The sequence below is a fragment of the Sitophilus oryzae genome, unplaced genomic scaffold (assembly GCF_002938485.1).
Source record: "Sitophilus oryzae breed Bouriz unplaced genomic scaffold, Soryzae_2.0 scaffold_980_pilon_pilon, whole genome shotgun sequence".
NCBI lineage: Eukaryota > Metazoa > Arthropoda > Insecta > Coleoptera > Curculionidae > Sitophilus > Sitophilus oryzae.
In genome coordinates, this window is record NW_022147617.1 from 562,813 (window position 1) to 585,136 (window position 22,324).

The 22,324-nt window shown below is 32.5% G+C and overlaps 2 protein-coding genes across 3 annotated transcripts in view; one reads left to right on the forward strand and one right to left on the reverse strand.

Moving 5' to 3' along the window:
- Window positions 1–22,324, forward strand: part of LOC115891266 (thyrotropin-releasing hormone receptor) — a 193,288-nt gene that overhangs the window by 40,982 nt on the left and 129,982 nt on the right. The gene's annotated exons all lie outside the window — the stretch shown is intronic.
- Window positions 1–22,324, reverse strand: part of LOC115891263 (dynein heavy chain 1, axonemal-like) — a 93,309-nt gene that overhangs the window by 7,043 nt on the left and 63,942 nt on the right. For both annotated transcript variants that reach the window (XM_030911696.1, XM_030911697.1), the window contains 5 exons: window positions 14,903–15,074; window positions 10,301–10,560; window positions 5,312–5,464; window positions 2,404–2,672; window positions 965–1,191 (listed from right to left, as the gene is read on the reverse strand). In XM_030911696.1, the coding sequence (XP_030767556.1) occupies window positions 965–1,191; window positions 2,404–2,672; window positions 5,312–5,464; window positions 10,301–10,560; window positions 14,903–15,074 (1,081 nt within the window). The remainder of the gene's footprint in view (window positions 1–964; window positions 1,192–2,403; window positions 2,673–5,311; window positions 5,465–10,300; window positions 10,561–14,902; window positions 15,075–22,324) is intronic.

Below are 22,324 nucleotides of genomic sequence, written 5' to 3' on the forward strand. Positions count from 1 at the left end.
ATTTTTATAACGCGGTTACAATAGCCCTCTTGATTATGACCATTCTAGTAAAAATAAGATAAAAAAGATTTTTATATTCAAAAAATCAACAATGTACCAGTATCGTATTTATTATAAATTTTCTAATATCTTTGGTTTGAAAGAGGATATTAAGATGCGGTTTTCGCTGACTTTTTAAGCTTTACCATCAAAAAACGCGCAATGTTTGTTAAATTGTAAGTCCGCGCCCCCTAGCGTCTACATTCAAATGCCTATTATTATCATTTATACGGTATAATATAGAGTAAGAAACGCTCTTTTAAGCGAGTCCTCGCTTGTTGGATTCCCTTTATCCCAGTCCGAAGTTATTAATATTTAAATAAAAACAGATCGAACCTTCTCCCACCACTTTATTTTGGTAGATAGGGGAAAATGGTTCTAACAAAAAATATTCAAAATTTTTTGTAGATTATGAAGCTATTATTTATAGTACTAGTTATCTAGACAAAATTGTGTAAAAACTCAATTTTCTTATTTTTTACAGCAGTTGCGCCCTCTAGCGGCCGTTCTACAAACTTGAAAATAATTTCCAGCAATTTCTCATAGCCCCTTTAGTTATAAATATTTTTTTCCGTAAGCCCTTCGGCTAATACTTTCCGAGATACAGCCTAGAGCTATTCTTAGTGGGACACCCTGTATCTATAGAGAAAGCCTAATATTTAGCTTATAAAACAATCAACTTTTGATTTCTAACCACAATTTCTCTTGACTGAAGATAATCAAAGGTCAAAATGACATTTCTTGCAAATTTTGAACTATAATTAGTGGAAAAGTTAAAAGTTTGATAACTTTTTCTACTAATGGAAAATGTCTACCACTGATTTTGACGTTCTGAATGCTTACATTGAAATTAAAGGAACAAACTTCTACGCTAATTGAAACCACTAATTGCGAGGTTCTGAATGAAGCTTTAATTTCCTCAAACCTAATGGTTTCAAAGAAGGGTAAGCTTTGCTAGCCCATATTTGCGGAACCATATTACTATAAAGACTTAAAGACATTTTTTCTAGTACTTCTGACATGACCACCAGTCCTTTTAGTGCCTTCAGTAAATCGTTGAGCGTGATACGTAGTACCGTCAACAGTTTGTTATATCTTATAGCTTCTTGGATGAGGACGGTGTTTAGTGATTCTTCGTAAAGAACGGGGTACCTAAAAAATAATAGGAGAGCAAGTAAGGAGTTGTGTCTCTACAAATAGCACTGGAGTCATTCTTCATTATGTTCTTAATAATATTGAGAACACGCAGGAGCTATAATGCGTTTTTTGTTATTGTAGTCTATCCAACAGGAGGCAATCTCTGACAGTGACATTCGTTTCTGTCATTTTAATTCACAAATTATATTTTCTATCATATTTAGGATGTCGTCTGTCGAAATCGTCTCTGAGTTGTTGGACATACTTTAACAAACTGTACGCTGGATTATACCGTACGATCGAAAAAAAAAATGGCGTCCAGTTGGTTGGGAAATGACGATCGATGACATTTCCCATATAAATTTACATATAAAATGACAGCGATCTTCATTTCATAGCCATCGTTCACGCCGTTTTTTCTCGATTATACGGTATATGATTGGGTTAAAAATACCGGGTGCGTTTCAAAAGTGGCTCACCTCTATATCTTTTTCATTTTTTCAGAACAAATAACGAGATTTGGTATGTTAGTATATAACAAATTAGGATTGATTGACATATTCAATTGTTTTTAGTCACTTCCTTTTTGACCGGAAATGACTATAAATTTGGATTTTTAAATGGCACCGTCGGTATTTTTTTACTTCATTCGATAGAAAATGTCACTCTGAATAGAATGACATATCATATGCCAACTTTTGAAATACCAAGTGTGTGGTATAAGACATTGAGATATGATTAAAAATACGATTTAGGCATCTTTTAACCGGCCAGGACAAGACACTGAAAACATTAGACGATCAAATATATTTTTCCAATGTCACTAGATTAAAAATTAGTATTTTTAACATAGCCATGGCCCTCTAGATTAAAATTTAAAATCTAATTTTTTATTAAGCGATAATGTCAAAAGTTGACATATAATATGTCATTCTATTCAGAATGTCATTTTCTATCGCATAAAGTAAAAAAAAAAATACCGAGGGTGCCATTTAAAAATCAAAAGTTGTAGTCATTTCCGATGAAACAAGAAGTGACCAAAAACAATCGAATACTCCAAACCAAACCAAATCAATCCTAATTTATGTCATATACTAACATACCAAAATCTCGTTTTTTTATCTGAAAAAATAAAAAAGTTATAGGGGTGAGCCACTTTTGAGACGCACCCGGTATACCGCCGGCAGTAATTTATCCAGTTTGTAAAAATAAACATGTTTTCCTAACTTTTTCATTATGTAATCCAAATCAAATAGCGGGGGTAGTTGTGCCAAAATACTCTTCGCTGATTTGGAAGTTACTTCTTCCTGGCTAGCGGCCGCTCCGCCCACTGTTTTCGGCTGTAACTTTAACAAAGTCGACAGACATCTATAAGTTTGAGCCTGGGCAAACGTTATGTCAGCGTTCGGGTGCATGCCGAATAGTTCAGGGTCGTCGTTTATGGGGAATGTTTTTATGTAATCCATATAGTCGATAAACATGGACGTTGTAGGCAACTATAAAAAAATCAAATTTTGTTTTAAGGAAACTAGCTATAATACATACCAAATAAACTTTTAGTCGCGTGATTAAGCACGTTGCCCACTTTTATATATTTTCTCTTACTGGAAATATTTTAGGAAACAAAAATAAATTAATTATAAATATACAGTGTGACCCACTCAAGACCGGGCACCCTCCATAAAATCTGTGTTTATAGTCCGATTTTGATGATTTTTTTTTCAAATATAAAGTTTCAAAAAATGTACTTTAGGGCTCAATGTCATGTTATTTCACAAAAAACAAGGCCTACTTAATAAAGTTTTTGTGGTGAAAAATTTGCAAAATCATATTAGCGATTTTTTTTCAAAAAATTTTAGTACACCCCTACATTCGGCATCCCCCAAAACAGTTCTGTACCAAATTTCGTTTAAAATTATTAATTATTAATAATTTTGCAGTTAAATTAAATAATTCCCTATTTTTGCCAATTTAACGATGAGTTTCAAAGTAACCCTGAAAAACAACAATCCACGACAACGAGTTTTATTACAAACAATGAAAAATACTACAAGCAACACAACCAACCGAATAATAAGTTAAACATATTCAAAATAATTCTGAAGTTTGCTTCTACCAGCCCTCCATTCAGTTCAATACATTTGTCGCATCTTTTTCTTAGATTAACAGTTACATTCCTAAGCTGCTGTGGTGTAATATTTGCAGAAGCCTCTGTAATTCTAATACGTAATTCATCTACAGATTGAGTGTAGACTTGTAAACTTGTTGCTTTTAAGAAACCCCAAAGAAAGAAATCAAGGGGTGTTAGGTCCGGGGATCTCGGTGGCCACTCAATTAGCGGGCTATTTCGACCTATCCACTTATTTTCAAAATTTTCATTTAACCATTCCCTGACAACTGCCGCGTTATGCACAGGTGATCCGTCCAATTGAAATTTTAAATTCAAACGGGTTTGGCATGGTAAATTATGTATTGCATCCCAAAAGTCATTAATCAGAAAATTCAAAAACGTTGGACTATTCAAATTTCTCTCAAAAAAATATGGACCAATGATTCTATCATCAAGTATGCCACACCACACATTTAATTTCTGAGAATACTGTCTTCTTGTATTGATCACCCATTCAGGGTTTTCGACTGCCCAGAATCGCGAATTTTGAGAGGATACTACTCCGTTTGTACTAAATGTTGCCTCATCACTAAATAAAATTTCTTTTAAGAAATTTCTATTATTTAAATACTCTGCTTGAGCCCATAAGCAGAATTCTAATCGTCTAACATCATCTCCGTTTTCCAAAGTGTGTAAAATCTTTGGTTTAAAGGGTTTAACTTTATTAGTTCGCAAACATCTCCTAATATTTTCCCTTGGTATATCCAAATCAACACTGGCGCCTCTAATGCTTGCACGAGGATTGTTACGAAAATATTCTAATATTTCCTCATTCCGCCTATTTATTCAATGTTCCGGCCTTCTGTTTTTTAGTAAGTATTTTGACACACAACCAGTTTCATTAAAAACTCTATTTATTCGTTGAACCGTGCTTCTACTTACTGCAGGTCTGTCGGGATGTCTGTTGTTAAATTCTCTGGCAGCTTCTCCTGCTTGAAGATAGTTATCACCCACTAAACGAATCATTTCAATTTTATCCCTAATATTTAATTGTTCCATAATGCAAATAATATTTCTTGATACAACACTTTTCTGCGTGCTATTAAATTAATATTCAATTCTACGCTGCAAGAATTGACAGCTAATAAAACCCATTGTTGTGGATTGTTTTTTTCAAGGGTTACGTTATAACTCATCGTTAAATTGGCAAAAATAGGGAATTATTTAATTTAACTGCAGAATTATTAATAATTAATATTTTTAAACGAAATTTGGTACAGAACTGTTTTGGGGGATGCCGAATGTAGGGGTGTACTCAAATTTTTTGAAAAAAAATCGCTAATATGATTTTGCAAATTTTTCACCACAAAAACTTTATTAAGTAGGCCTTGTTTTTTGTGAAATAACATGACATTGAGCCCTAAAGTACATTTTTTGAAACTTTATATTTGAAAAAAAAATCATCAAAATCGGACTATAAACACAGATTTTATGGAGGGTGCCCGGTCTTGAGTGGGTCACACTGTATAAACAGATATTTTTTACATCAACAAAACTCACCTCCTTAACAGCACTTAAGGGACATAAAGGGCCATTACTACCGCTTTCTCTTTCAAAAAAATTCGAATACGGTGGCGATGAGTTTTTTGCAACGGCTATTAGGTTATCCTGTATACTTCGCACCAAGAGAGTTTCTAAAAAGAGCGACGTTCGACTACAAGGTCTGCTAGTAAAAAAATTTAGGCTTAAAGTATCACAACACAATCGCTTTAAACCAAAAACTCGCAATTCAAAACTAAAGTGTTAAAACGAATGACAATGTCGTTAAATAAATAAATAAATGTAGCAACTTGACGTTTTTTACAGCAGAGCTAACACCCGAATCCTCAGCGGGAAATTTAAATTCCAGTTAGTCAGCCCGGCGCCGAATATGTCCATGGTTGGCAACAATGAATTTAAAAATCGCGTCCTCGATTACGTAACTAAAAGTTTAATTGGTATCGCTTATAGTAGTAATCGACTTACCTGATAGTAAAGCTCATTTTGGTCGAAAACATAACCTTCCTGAACAACTTCAGGTTTATAGTAATCAGCTAAAACGTTCATTAGACATCTCCTGTCCCAATCGTCTGTAACTCTACCGCCATAGTTGATTTCACCTGCTGTGTATGTCAAAACCTAGAATTCATCAATTTATAAGATACGGATTAAACCACATAAAAAGTAATAATGATAGTTATTTTTATACAAGACGATAAAATGGTATTTTTATTTTTATGAAATCGCGAGTGAATTAATTTCGGAAGGCAATAATGCAATTTTATCGTCGTCTATAAAACAATATTTTTTTCATAGCGAGTTACGTTTTAAAAACTATTCAGAAATTATTATTTCAAGGAATTTTTTACGAGTAGAAAAAATATTGTGCTGGGTTGGCGTTGGTTTCTATATAATTTGACAAATAAATAAAGCTGTCTCTCTAGTTATCAGTTTTGAGTCAATATTTTTTAGTTCTCTTTCGTGTCGATTGCTAATTGAATTGGAGCCAGAAATGGCTCAAAATGAAATAAGTAAATTACCAACAGACATTCAGGCTGAGGCGACAAACGCCATATCCAAACTACTTCCATTTAAATCTCGAATAACTTATGAAAAGGAATAAAAAAAAATTCAAAAATGGAAGCAATTAAAAAACGTGCGAAAAGTTATAATAAGTTTTTAACCTATCCTTGCTGTTAAAGATCATTTAATCTACCCTTGCGGTTAAAGTACTATTTTATCTACTATTTTTGATAGATATAAGGCAATTTTAACAGTTGCTATGGAAAAAATCAAATATAGACTACTACTTATAGACTATAGTTCGTTAATCATTTTATTCAATGTTTTTTAGAGTAAAGTAAAAGTAAAGATTTCAGTTAACATCTCCTTTTTGCTGCCTGCGGCGCTATTCTGTAAAATCGTCGGTATCGGTAAGTTACGACAGCTCTCGATACGTATTTGTATATAGTAAAAATGTGTTAATTGTTGTTGCCATAGTTACCGATTGGTCCTATCGACAACAATAAATAATTAACACATTTTTACTATATACCATAGATTTAGTAAGAACAGATATCACATTGTGCATTTTAACCCGATCAAACAGTGGGAGCTTGACTACGTACTGTAAAAACCAACTGAGATAGAGAAGGCGACATTGCCACATCTCAAATTTGCGCCTATCTACTTAGTTTGATTTGCAGAAAAGGTGACTTTAAAACCTTCACCGGATATCAATAAATCTCAATTTCTTAATTAAATTAATAGTTAATTTTTAAAGAAGCAAGCGTAATAAAATGTTATTAACCAGAGGATATATGCGTTACTATTAAAGGGCATGTTTACTGTTTAATGTGCTGAAACGTCTAGAACTATTGGCAACGTCGCTGCTAGTCTTCCAGAATGAAATGAGCCGTCCGTCCCACCACCCCTCGCGACGGCCCTTGGTCCGTTATAGCGTACTACGTTTAGCTTACGCTGTGTTTGAAGTCGGAATCAAGTCCGAAGTGAACTTTTCAGTGTTTTTCAGTAGTTTTTGTTTTTGTTTAACGTACTTTTGAATCTGCGAATTTTCAGTATGCTACGAAAGTGTCAAATGTGTGGAAAAATAAGTTCAAATTACCCGAATTTGTCTTTTCACAGGTAGGTATTATTTCCGCCGTAATCGCCGTACATAGGCGTCCCACAAGGGAGCCTCTCACAATTAAAATAATTTCTAATTATATTTGAATTTTGATCTATTAAAACAAGAACGTAGTAGCCGGTGATTGAATTATAATTCGTCTCAATTACTACCTAACTGTTGTAGATCATAACCAATTTGAATGTAACATTGCATTTGAAACTTTATTATAAGCCAGAAAGTGACATTTTTTTTTAAATTGCGTCATATTTTGGTCATTATATACCATATTCTAAAGGAATTTTGCTCAACAAATAAACAGAGGTGTTTGCCCGACCTTTTTTACATTTTATTGCTTTATTATATCTTATATCTACCCCTTCGGTCTTGTTTGGACAATTTTTTACCACCGTACAATACAAATACCTCTTCCTAGAGTTATTTGTACGGTGTGTTTATTTTTTTTAGAATGGGACGAACTGTAAATAATTCTTAGGATACTAGTTTTATACAGAGTGACCCAGGCCTCCAAAAAAGCTTTTTACCTATTACGTTTTTGGTTTGTGATTTTTATTTCAATTTTTTACATAAGATCGAGGCCATTGTGACACACATTTTCAAAATATTTTTGTCAACATACAGGGTGATTCAAACCGCAATACATATCCTTAATACAGTTCATGTAGATTGGGACATTTAAATAAAATTTGATTGTCTGATGTAGCTACCTAAGTAATGGATTTGTAAATAAACGTAATATTCATTATTATGCGACAGAAATCTCATACAGTAGCACACAGATTTGATACTTTTAATGATAAATGCCTTCTATTGAGAGACTAAAAGGTAATTGCCTCGTATCAAAGCCATCATAATACGAGAAGAAGACCGAAAGTCAAATCTTGTCTTATGTTTTCAAAAAACACAATTTTCTCGGAATAGGAAGTTATTAATAATACAAGATTAAACAACTATTACACAGTACTTCAGAGGAAGCTATCGATTGCGAACTAACTAAATCGTTACTAATTACTAATTTTGAAAAGTTCTTTTTAAGATCAAAAAAGGTAAAACTAAAACCTAAACTATCATTTGAGAATAAACGGGAAGTTCTAAATAATGTTGCCTATTCTAAACAAGAAAAATGTATAAGTTTTATAACATCTCTAATTAAATTTGGACGAAAAGAATATTTCTGTTTGCTGTAGGTAATTTTCTCAGGGAAAATACGTAAATAAAAATGACTTTTTAAGTCAAAAAAAGTCAAAAGGACAAGTTATTCCAAAAAAGGACTGTCCTTCTCAAAAAAGGACAGGTGGCAACCCTAGGTATTTCTGGAATAGAAATTTAATGGCAAATCTACAACTTTAGTTTGAAAATATGTTCCGGCCACCAATGTTTACAAAAATGTCTAAAATGTGCTTTACCATTGCCTCCATATTCTAAAAAAAATTGAAAGAAAAGTCACCAACCACAAACCTAATATAGAACTGTTTCGGAAGCCTGAGTCACTCTGTAAATATTGAAAAGTTACTGAAAGTTTATATAGAAGTAACTGAAAGTTTAAATTGAATATCGACGTTGGAGCGATTTTCGAAAACTACCTACTAACGTTTCAACATAAGTATATGTGGGATATCAATTATATTATTATATTAGACCTTATAACAAAACTCATCTAACGAAAAAGTGTTAATGTAGTATATTAATATGGAGTAAAAATTTTACTAATTACTTTACTTTTACTTTACTAATTAAATTCGTTCCAAAAAACGATACGCCACTGGCCATTAGAACAATCCAAATGCGCCTAGTTGCCGGGGTCGGAAATTTTAGACTTCTCTGTCTCTTCTGTCCTTGTTTGACACATTGGAATGTTTGATACACTACCAACGAGTATTTATGAATGAGATGTTCGGCCTATCTTTATAATGTCTTTGCTATATACAAATACGTATCGAGAGCTGTCGTAACTTACCGATACCGACAATTGTCGATGCCGTGAACAGAATAGCGCCCTTGGGCTAATCTGGACGGGGCCTACTTTGTTTACGCGGAATCCGAACCGCGGTCCTCGGCCATATGATGGTCAATGGCCTACCGACTTGGCAAGTGTCTAAATCGACTCTTACTCACGAGATATCCGATCTCATCCGGCCTCGAACCGGCGCACGGTGGGGTATTAGCATGAAAAAGGTGATCGAAATTCGAAAAAGCAAATGTGTTTAAGATTTCCCCAAAAAAAGATAAATGATAAGTTAAATCATCTCTGCCATGAATGGCGTTGCTATGGGTGTGTTTAGTTGCATTCATTTGTTTCAAGGAAACGTCAAAGTTGTTACTTCTCACAGATAAGAGGTAAATGGCTAAATTTTATGTTTAAAATTATAAATTGTTGTTGTTCTTGTGCTCTTTTTACGTTTATATTATCGTTTTGATTGAAAATGGCTCAAGCAAGCTGCAGGTATGTATTCTACAAAAACGTATTATTTATTTTGATATTCTCTATACTAATTTTTTTTGCAACTAAAAGTTAGGCGTTCAGAAAATTTGATTAAATTTGTGACATTTTTATTATACTTAGAGATTTAGGTGCGCATTTCGAAGAATTCAGCATATTGTCTATATACGTTTTACTTAGTAAACATTGGGCTTTCATACAGTAAAATAAAATACTGCGACTTTTTGCGATTTTGCTGATAGAATGAGAAAAACATTCTTGGTTTCCTCTAATTTGCCAATCAGTGATATACTAATGCGAGGTGTAAACCGCGATGGCATTGTTGTGTACTAAGCGATCGCATTAGTGCCATTAGCAGTATAGCACAATTTGGCATTAGTAGCGACTTTAGTGGTATGGGCATTGCTCGCGGATCAGTCGTAGCATTAGTAGTAGTAGTTGCGATATTACTACTGGCACTGACCGTGGAAACACTGGAACAGTGATTTTTCTTTCTTTTTTTAGAATCGACGAATTATCCTTTATTTTGTTCATATTATTTCCTCTTTAATTGAAAATAGCAATAATTTATATAAGGTCTACATAAAAAAAAAATCGATCAACTATCAGTGTCAAATACCCCACTGTGCGGCGTGAATGAGCAGTGTAATCAATAGATGTTACACTTTTGCCTTTTTTTTGAACAGCACGATACAGAGTTTCGAACCGGTCACCCGTTCATCCACTAGTATCGCCTTACGTCGCTTAACTTCGGTGTTCTAATGGGAACCGGTGTTTCGACGTAGCTAGGCCGTTGCTCTCTAATGTTTTTTAATGTGTGGATACGTTCCGTTATGATGTATTTTAGTATAATCTTGTTAAATTTGATATTATACCCTATAGTAAATACCTTAAAGGGGATATCTATATATTCGAGCAAAAACATGTTCAATTGGGAAAGACAGATTTTTAAGTCTCCATCGGTAAATTCATAGGGTATGTTAAAGCCTAACGGTCCAAACTTCCTTCTTTCCAATAATATTCCGTGGAACAAGCAAAGAGAAAATGTCAGCAGTTTAAACTCTCCAGCCTTTTTGTGTTCTGATTGCATGAAGTCTGCCAAATCCGACACTTGATTCCTATATGCTCGCAGGATATTTGCCTTTATTCCTAAATAAAGAAACATTTTAACAACACCCATGTGATGAAATTATTAACGTGTTGTTTTATACCGTTTAAATTTACATACAGGGTGGCCCATCGAAAACGTTCCGCAAGGCATAACGGCCAGGGTATTTGTTTTTTCAAAAAATCCAAAAACACGTCAATTTTGTTTGTGAGGGGGACAACTTTTGCCCTAAAAATCTTCAACCTTCTAAGCGAGGGTGTCATCCCCCAACTTTTTTCAAAGGGGAAGGGGGGTCAAGTGGCGCCGCAATGAAAAGGGTTTTCTATAGCGATGGGAACTATCGAATGAATTAGACTATCGAATGGTTAATGAATGAATGATTTCAACTATCGAATGGTTTTATTCGAATAAAATCATTCATTCATTTGTATACTAAAGCATATGTGACAACCTCGCCGTGCGACCAAATGGTTATCGTTGCGCCACGACTATCGAATGCTTTTGATAAATGAAAAATGAAATTTAGTATTCGTTTGATTTTTTGTATGCGTCAGTGCATTATTAGTTCTTCAAATTTTTATAACTTCGCCGTATAAATACTGTGCTATTTTTGCGTTTATTAAAATAGTTAAAATACTAAAATAGTTATTTTTAATTTTATTTATTGACGATTGTGTGCATGTGCAGGTGGTCAACATTTTTCCGAAAATTTGTATGGTTTTCCGTAGTCCGATCTTTCAATTATTTAATTTTATATGGTATGTGGTCTATTTTTTAATGGGAAATTTTGAGAAGTAGCAATTTTTAAGAGATGAGATGAACTTGGAATTAATTTTAAAAATACATATTTGTATTTTAGATGTTTTAATAATATGAATTAGTTGAACTTAATAATCATATTTAAGTAATGTGGTTAAGTAAATGGTTATCGAACTCAAACTATGGGGTGAGAAAAATTAAAATGAAAGTTTTACACGTGTCAATTTAAAAAAAATTAACGATGTTTGTATTTTGTTTATGCTAATTCTCTAACATGTAGTTTTTGCGAAGAAATATTTCATTTATTTTTTAAAGTAAATGCCAGTAAAAGTAAATATAATTTTAAATAGTAATATAAAGCACCTAATATAAATAATTTTGATTTCTAATTTTTTATTTATATTTTCGTTCCATTACACTGCATGCTTAGAAAATTAATAAATGTTTATATTTCATGGTTTTAAAATTTGTTGTTAATATAACAAATTAGTTCTGTAATTATTATTATTTAATAAACCAACGTTGCCAAAAAATTTAGAGACTATATTATTTTTTAAATAGGATCTAATATAAATAATTTTGACATCTAATTTGTTGTTTATATTTTGCTACTACTTAAAAAAAATATTTATATTAAATCATTTTAAATTTTGTTGTTAATAGGTATAACAAATTATTACTGTTATTATTATTTATTAAACCAGTCTTTGCTTAAAAACATTAAAAATCATTTTCTTACATCCAAAATAACAAGTATTATTGCAGTGTAACAACAGTATATTAATAAAAAAAATGCAGAATATATAGACATACTATCCCTAACTAACTAAAGCCAAACAATAATTTTGCTAATATCAACTAATACCAAAATATGGCAACAGCGCCCTTCATAATGTATTTTCTGTGTAAATACTAGCACCTCAATAAAAAAAATAATGTGTCCTTATCTATATCTGACTCCGCAAAAAATCAAAGATGCCGGCTTCTTTCATAGCATTGCCACCGACCGCTGTCGGCTTTCTCGGAAAGAAACCTACGTCGCCGGGCGACAACTAAAATTCTGTTAATATTTTATTATAATCGATCCTGACGAATAAATGAATTTCATAAATGAATGAATTTTATAAATGAATGGTTTTTGCTGCCGAATTACTAGAATACAATATTTCAAGGCAGATGACGGATCTATTCGATAATTTTTATTCGAATAGTTTTCAACGAATGTTTTCTTACTATCGAATTATTCGAATGAATTGCAACTATCGAATGTTTCGATAGTATTCATTCGATAGTTCCCACTACTAGTTTTCTATTCTCTATATTTCCCCGCTTCGTTTTTAAAAATCGGTCGAGTCATTTTGAAAATATGAAGGATTGAAATATGAAAAGTATTTTTTGCAAAAAAAAACGCATAAATTGAATTAATTAAAAAAAATTACCTAATTAATGAAGCAAATGCTGAAAACGTTGCCCGCGAACCTCCATACAGTAATACAAATTATTTTCAAACCGTTCTCGAACATTCTGAAGAACTTGCGGGGTCACTTCGCGACAAACATCAATAATTCGTCTTCGCAGGTCTTCTAATGAGGCAGGTGGAGTGCTATACACTTTACTTTTTATGTATCCCCATAGAAAAAAGTCTAAAGGAGTCAAGTCGGGTGACCGGGGAGGCCACTCAACTGCACCCCTTCGTCCTATCCACCGACCAGGAAAGTTATTGTTTAAATAATTACGCACATTTTGAGAGTAATGTGGAGGCGCACCGTCTTGTTGAAATATTAGTTCCGCTTCAACGTATCCAGGATTGTTCTCTATGATGTCAGTTAGGGCTGGGTCGATGGTATTTTCCAGTAAATCCAAGTACATATCACCTGTTAGATTTCCAGGAAGAAAAAAAGGACCTACAATAGAATTTCCAAAAATACCAGCCCACACGTTCAATTTCTGAGGGTTTTAGGTGTGCACCTCGTGAAAAACCCTGGGGTTGTCCTCAGCTCAGTATCGACAGTTGTGCCGATTAACTACACCATTCAAAAAGAAAGTACACTCATCCGAAAAACACACGTTAAATAGGAAATTATTATCATTCGCCACTCGTTCACTCATAGTTTCACAAAATTGCAAACGACGATCAAAATCGTCTTCGTTGAGTTCTTGTACCAACTGAATTTTGTACGGGTGGTGTTTTTTTAATATCCTTTGGACACTTGTACGATTCACGCCGGTCTCATTGGCTAATTTTTTTGTACTCAGCGTACTTTCCATGGCAACTTCGCCCAATGCGAATACCTCCATAGCTTCATTTACTACAGGATTTTCCCTCTGCCTCTTTTTATTCATAACGGAACCAGTTTCGCGAAATTTTGCTAACTCACGAACAATTTTGCCATAAAGGTGTTTGTCAGGATGGCGTTCATTGAATATCTGCGCAGCCCGATTGCCACATTCATTATTTTTAAAGTAAAGTTCCATTATTGCCATTCTTTCTGCAAGTGAGTACACCATAATTGTTAAAAAGTTTAACGATATTGAAAAGAACTTCAACCGCTTCAACGCACAAGTCACAGAACAGCTCTCTAGCAACTACCGCACCTGATCGTTCAACCTTCTGGCAAGGGAAAAAATGCGTAAACATCTAGAAATAATAAGAAAAAACTGCAAATTGGTCGAAGGAATTTATTCTTATCCTTACTCTTATAAATGTTTAAATAAAATTTTCAAATTTCAATCCTTCGTATTTTCTCAATGACTCGACCGATTTTCAAAAATGAAGCGGGAAAGTATAGAGAATAGAAAGCTCTTTTCAATGCGGTACCACTTGACCCCCTTCCCATTTGAAAAAATTGGGGGATGACACCCCCGCTTAGAGGGTTGAAGATTTTGCAATCATTTTTGGGGCAAAAGTTGTCCCCCTCACAAACAAAATTGACGTGTTTTTGAATTTTCTGAAAAAAAAATTACCCTGGCCGTTATGCCTTGCGGAACGTTTTCGATGGGCCACCCTGTATAAAAAATTTAGATTATAAAAAATAAAAAAAATATATATTATACGATATTACTATTTAGAGTTTAAAATAGTGCGCGGGCAAGCGACAGCGTTCAGCGAATCAGATCGTTTTATTTGGTGCGTGCGCACGAAAATCCTGTCGAACGAAAAGGATAGACTTATACAAGATTGATATTCCTATTTCTTTTATTTGGCTTCACTTGCCACTCATTGTGTAAATGCGGTACTATTGTAATCGCAAAACATTTTCTGATGCACTTCATCAATCATATTATTTAAAGTCTTAGAATAATCTTCATAATGGACTAGTTTTTGCCAATATGTAATAAGTAAAATAAGCTATAAAACAAATAATCAATTAATTACTAAAATATTAGTTATTAAATTAAAAATAAAACGTAAAAATCTTAAAAAATGATACAATAAATATATATTGTTTGTCAATTTTAAATTAAGATTCATCTCATAAATCCATCACAATCTGGCAGCGCTGTCGCCATCGTTAGTCATTCAAAGTTGATCGCGTGCATCGGAAATTGTTTTGCGATTACCATAGCAATATATTCTTATATGTATTTGATTATACTATTGAAAGTTAAATACAGCTTATTTACCAGAGGGCGGTTCAATGGTCATCTTAATGCCATTTTGTAAAATAGAGACAGGGAAATATGGAGACGGTGTGGAAGTAAGCCAGATCCTAAAATCACGGTGAACAACATCTGGAAGGATGCTTTCAGTGATCCTCTCCAGACTTGGCATCCAGCTAGGTGCCAAATGACAGTTCTAAAAATATAAATAAAGAACAAATTATTATAAAATTTACTTATTTGGATAAGTTAGTCAGTTATGTAATTAATTAATTTCTATACAGGGTGTTTCAAGACTAATGGGAAACATTTCAAAGGGTTAATTTTGTCAATAACTGTAAACTTGTAACAGAGTCAATTATATGAACAGTGTGTCCCCTGATTGTCTTTACAAGAGGAAAAACTTATTATTAATGTTTTGAGAAAAATTTGCTTGTTCTAAAATAATCCAAGAAAAAGGAGAGAAAATTAAAAATAAACATGAAAATATAGATGAATTTTTTTAAGGTCTATAAATCAAAATGCGTTTCTATGGTAATAATTCTATGGTTTCTCTGTTATTGGTATAATTTTAATTAACGTCATATTTCTTGGTGTTTTAAAATGTTAAAGAAGCACAAAATTTATTTAGTTCAATACTACGGAAAGGCTGACAATATAATTATCACAAAATATGATACTTTAACAACAACAAGAAATATGACGTTAGTCAAAATTAATATCTATCAAAGGATGAAATCAAAATTATATTACCTACCATAATTTTAGCTTTTTGATTTTTAGAGTTAATGAAAAGGCTTGGAAATTCGGAAAAGTATAAACGAGGTGAACCATTTTAGAACAAGCAAATTTTTATAAAGAATGCATTTTCCTCAAAATATCAATATTAAAAAAGTTTTTCCTCTTGTAAAGACAATCCGGGACATACTGTATATCTGACCGAAACGTAACGATTTTTAATTAGGCTCTTTTGGTCATTTGACATCAAACTACAATTTTTCCCTTATTTGGAAAATTAAAAGCATAACTAACAAAACAATTTATTTATTTATGGTTTGACTTTTAGCTATCTGTCTAGTTTCCATTTGTCCAACTCTCAATTATTTGTTCATTGTACCTTATAATAAAATCGCAATATGTGTGTCCCAGGCTGAGCGTACATTTACATTACAGTTTTCTAAAGAACTACAATATCTAGATCGGAAATTTTTTGTACATCTTTGTTTCACAACGAGATCTATCGGCCTAAAATATATTCAATATGGCGACACACCCGGAAATACCGGAAGTTGACAGCAACTTATTTATTTTAAATGGATACCCCATTTTTATTACACACTTAAATGCTCTGTAAAATTTAATTAATTTTGATATTAAACACTTTATACCTAAGGTTAACCGTTTTTGAAAAAAAAATATTTACATTTTTTGGACGGAAAAAACTGCCTGTCAAAAAATTTTTATAGCCTAAACGCCTATCAACTGGTGACCGCAAAAGCGTGGTCTGGATTTTAATGTGCAAGACAGTGGTGTCGACAGCTTAATGGAAAATCAAATGTATTAAAAAGAGATAATAGGTATATTTTTTCTATGCGGTATTGCCGGATTTTGCATCAAAATTTCAAACCGCACAAGTAGGCGTTTATGAAAAATGTAGCATCTAGGATTGTAAGTTTAGTTTTCACAATTATTAGTTACTCATTTTACTGCTGTATTAGATTATATTTAACTTAGATATATTATCTTTATTTCAATAGTATACGTGGAAGTTTTTAAAATAGTTTATTTTTTCTACACATATTTTCCTACACAGGTAAAAACCGGCAACACTGCGTGCCGCTGTTTATTTCGTCTCTCTGACTATCAACCGGTCGTTTATACTTTGCCTTTATCTCTGCCGCATGCGTTAAAATGCAGACCACGCAGATGAAGTGACCAGGATGGTATAGTAGCAACCAAAGTTGGGTAACGACGCGACGCGTAGAAAAGTAATTTTCTACGTGTATGTAGAAAGGTGCGTAAAATATGTATAATATTGCGTAGAAAATGTATAAAATCTGAGAACAGGTACAAAATGAATTTTGTATATTTAAAGTCGTTTTTTTTTCAATTTAGATGTTTCTTTCTTCGAAGTTTTCGTTGTTCCTCTTTTTAATTTCACTATAGAAAGCTAATGTTATTGCTTATTATTTGTTAAATAATAAATAACAATTAATTAATTAATAAATAAATAACAAAAAGAGATATCATTATTTGTTTATTTCTTGTACCAGTCATTGTGATTGAAGTATTTGAAATAAATACAAACTCAAAAAAAAGAGTTACAATATACAAAACTAATTTTCTACGTCTGGACATGTAAAAAATGTCGAAAATTAGTTGGTGTAGAAAATACCCTGGTAGCAATGTCACTAATCACACAAAATGTACGCAAAATAGAAACCAGATATTGAATTTGAAATAAATCTGTTTGAGCTACTGTTTGCTGCCACTGAGAGTTGAACGACGAATCCGATATGTCGTGTCACTATTTTAAATCTATTATCTATCGGCGTCCAATACCGGAATCAAATGATTGGCCGTATTTCGTATAATCCTAATCAAGGCGGATTTTTCGATGACGCAATTGACGTTTTAACCCGATCGACTGCGTAACACAATTATAGGAACCGCATTCCGAGCTTTGGTAATCATATTTCGCGGACGAACCCAAAATGCTCGATCGGCGTAAAATTGGCAATCATTAGTGCAGTAATACTCGCCTGATTGATATGAGAATTTCGAGCTATTTTCCGAACAACTTTATGCGAGTTATTTTCCAAGAGATTTGAGCGACGGAACTTATTTAACTTCGTATCGAACGTTTTAATAACTCTTTCAGTTCAATAGGTTTAATAAAATACGTAGAAAATAGTTAAAACAGACTTTAGGTTTGCACTTAAACAAAATTCCCAGGTTTTTTTTTTATTCTAGGAGTTGTTAGTATTCTAAGAGTCTAGAAGTTTTTGATATGCTTCTTCTTTAATCTTGATATTGAAAGGTCATATGAGATTGCAATTTTTAAAGGGAAACACCTTTTTCTATAGAAGATAGACGAGAACTAATATCAGTTTCTGGAGCTCAATTTTTATCAAAAACATGATAGTGAAGGTGGGTTTTATTAAAAAAGCACATACCTAAAACCTAAGGATTTTGACATATTTCACATTTTGTGAAAATGAGAAGTAAATTTTAAATTTCGATAACAGCTACCTAAATTTTAGAAGACCTTGTATAGACTGATATTTAATTACAGTAACCATTGTATGTTAAACCAAATTGAAATTTGACCCGAAAAGTTATACAGGGACACACAGTTATACAAGACAAAATTAATATGTAACGTTGTCACTTTTCAACGCAAGTTGCTCCTTTATTTTAAATGGAACACCCAGTATATTATTCCGGTATTCAATGGGGAATTTATATGTCTTCAAAATGTTATCAAGGTTGCCTACCCCTCAGGCAAAGATTTTCCTAGATATTTTAATTTTTATGATTTTGCGTCAGTAGATCTTTATTATTGGAAAAATCTATGTGCCTGTGATATACCTTTTGTTAATTTAACAAAAATTAAAGATTGTAGAGTAAAATACTCAACGGTAATAAAAAGATACACGTTTAAAACATATTTTAATTATTACACAATTAAAACTAGATATAAACCTATAATTATGTGATAAAAATTAGCTATATGAAATCAAATGCTCAAAATGCTTCATTTCCTCGTAACTGCATAAAATAATTGTCTTTTCAAAAGGATCTTTTCATTTTAAAAGGCATATGTGGAGTTCTACCTCGAAAAGTAGCTGCAATAATTTCTCTCATGTTGTCGACAATAATTCGTCGAGTTTTTTAAACACAGTCTATAACATATCCCCATAAAAAACAGACTAATAGATAAAATCAGGAGCATTTAAGTATTCTCTTAATTGGTGAATGCACACTGCATTCACCAACTAATAGAATCATATCAATTCTCTCTAATGTAGGATAAGTTTGTATTTTCGGAAAATTTCTGTGAATTTTTTTTTGTTTTAAATGACAGCTATGTTGAAGTAACGTCAGACATATCACAGCCACCTAGATTTTATCAAATAATAAAGATCTACCCAGATCAAATCATGTAAATGAAAATATCTAGGGAAAATCTTTGTTTGAGAGGTAGGCAACCTTAATAGTATTTTGAAGAGACATGAATTCTCCATTGAATATCGGAATAATATACTGGGTGTTAATAATTCAATATTAAACTTGTCTCACCTTGTATAACTTTTTGGATCATGTTTTAATTGGATTTAAAGTACAATAGATATTTTCACTCCATATTAGGCTATACCTGGCAAATTCCAATTTATGTAGCTTTTATTGTAATTGATTTTGAATTGTTCTTTATTTCTAGAAAATTTTAATTATGTCAAAAGCCTTGCATTTTCGTCATACACTTCTCTTATAAAACTCACCTTTATTTTTCTCCCAGAATCAGAAAATCAATTAATATATAGGGTGTTCCATTACAAAAAAAACATGTATAGGTAACTTTTTTGGGGACACCCTGTAGAACTCTCTATATTTTTAAAAAGTGCTCTGAATTAACCTACATATGCTCAGAAAAATTAATTTCAATACAAACTGTAGTTCTCCTTGAAGCCTCCGCGGCGCCGGCGTATGAGAGGCGCCACACAGTGGTTCCCCTCAAGAACAGTTAACCATAATAGGACCAGGGCCATGTAAGTGAAATATTCAAAATGGTTCCAGCAAAAGTTTCCCAATTATGACGGGTGATGGCGCTTATCGTCACCCTTGAGCCCTAACTGAACTAATTGAAATATGACAGACGTTATCGGTAAAATAGGTATCTGCATTGCCTACCACAAAAGGCGGGCTGTTTAAATGTGAATATAAAATTTTATGTATTTTTAAAAATATTACCCCGACCAATCAGAATGATCAGTCTTTCTTGGACATTTGCCGGGGAAGTGTGTGTTAATTTCTGTTGTGATAAGTGTGGTTGTGTTTGAAAGTTTGATTTTTAAAACGGTTTTGATATTATGTTAAACTATTGTACATTTTCAAAGTATTGTATCACCTAAATTTATGTAATAGTATTTTTCTAGTTCTATGATCTGATATGTTATGATTTGTTAATGTTTGTTTAACAATGTTATACCAAAGAATTTATACTAATATATCAATTTGCATATCTTAACTTTTTATCAATAAACTTTGTAGTTATTCAGATTATTTAATTCCTTTAAAACGTATTTGTAATTTTATTTTTAAGACATATTATGTGATTGTTTGCAGATAATATGCTATTAAAACAGATAAAGATTTAAATAAGACATCAAAAATAATTAAAATAAAAGTGTTTTTACAAACTCCCCGGCCAGCACCCCTTGGCTAACCTGTAAATGTCAGCAAATGTTCAACACTATTAAATGAAGGCGCAAATTTATAGTCAGTTCGTTTTACGTTCACAGAGTTCAGAGATGGGCAATGTCTTTACATATCGAACTTGCTTTGCATGATACCCTTTCCTGGATCGTGTTCAAATCACATCATCGGCTGAACGAAATATTACATGATGATGGCAAAACACAGCACAAAATATAAAGTTCAAATCATAGAGAAATATAAGGTCTCTGGTTCCTCGGGAAATAAAACTTCGTCCATAATTTCTGTACGCACAAACACAAAACAAACAAAGTTTATGCTACACAAAATAATAACAAAATTGGAGCCCTAACTGAACTATGCAACATTATGGCCAAGTTAGACAACCTTTCAAACACTCTTTTATTTTCGTTAATATATTCTGTGAATAGGACTGCTCATTCAGCCAAAAGTGTCCGCCAGGTGCATGCGAAAACTACTCGCTTTGTGACGTCATTGTAGCCCTTGTCATTGTTATTAGTCCTTATCCGGCAACCAATAATACACACACGTTCATTATTGGTTACCGAATGCAAAACGTTCATTATTTAGTTTATTTATTTAAACACCTTATATGTATGCAGTATAGAAAATTAACTGTATAAATCGTATTAAATACTCGGATAATGCATTTTTAAGAAAAGCAGGTCCCAGCATCACCTTTTGCAAGCATTCTTTTTAGAGTACTTCCATATTTTGCTTTAAAATAATTAATAAACAAAATCGTGGGCACTTAGTATGCACTTTGTCACAATCCACAACACAAAATGAACGTATTTATACAGTCTATAGCTCTAAAAACTTTAAAGACACCTTTTTCACATTTAAAATTGACAAAATAATTATCTCAAAATTTCTCAGCTGTTATTTTTATAAGTTTACCATAGGCAACTAATAATACACACTATCATGACAAGGCCACGAAGGCTTTGACAAGGGCTACAATGACGTCACAACTGTCAGCTGAAGCGCGGAAAGAGACGAACGTACGTCTTATGAGGATGAGCAATCCTATTAGTTTACCGTTCTTGGGTTCCCCTTAATTAGCTGCGCGGTCATAACTGTTAGATATCTAGATATAGCTTGACTGCACCCTTTTTAATAGAAATTGATAACAAATAATGCTAAATAAATGTATATAAAAAAAATTAATGCAATATGTATTAAAAAAATTGGGCCCAGTTCGTGTGATTTGCAATTTAAGTTCTAACTATTATGAAAGGTATACAGATTATGTTTGCATATATGTACATGTTTTTTCATATGGAACAGGTCAAATTTATTTTAAATGTTGAAAAAATAAGAGACAGTTGTTTCATTTTATAAATACAATTTTATTGTCAATTGATGTACAGTGTGTCCACGAAATAAGTTGACACGAAGAGGAAAAAATAAGTTACTTTTATTTTAAGACAAAAAGTCAATCTTTAACAACCCGGTATAAGATCCGGCGGCAATTCGCGGCAGCCAGTGGCAATTAATTTATATGCAATATACTTTAAGCAACAAGTATTATCATGCCGTTTAAAAGGATTTGAAAGGGAAAGTAGTTAATAGTCTTAAAGAGTGACAAGCAAAAATGTAAAAATACTATTTTTGTTGCCTTCAAATAAATTACCATAAACTAATATTAGTTAGGTTTAATTAAGTGCAAAAAAGAAAAAAAAACAGTTCTTTTTACCTTCTTTTCGAACGTCCATTAGAGAAAAGGCAACAGCTTTTATCAATTTTAATAAAATAAGTAATTAATTGGCGTTATCTGAAAACTGTTTATGTCAGCTTGATACCAGTAGCAAAAAGGTGACATTTCTAATAAAAAAAGCGTTACACTAGGCTAACTTGATTTTGTTATTTATTATGTATCGTTTATAGGGGAATATAAGAAAAGTATTAGCAACAGTTTCATGCAAACATTTTGAAATTAATATTTCAAAGTAATGACCTATCTGGGAACCACTGTGCACCACCCTG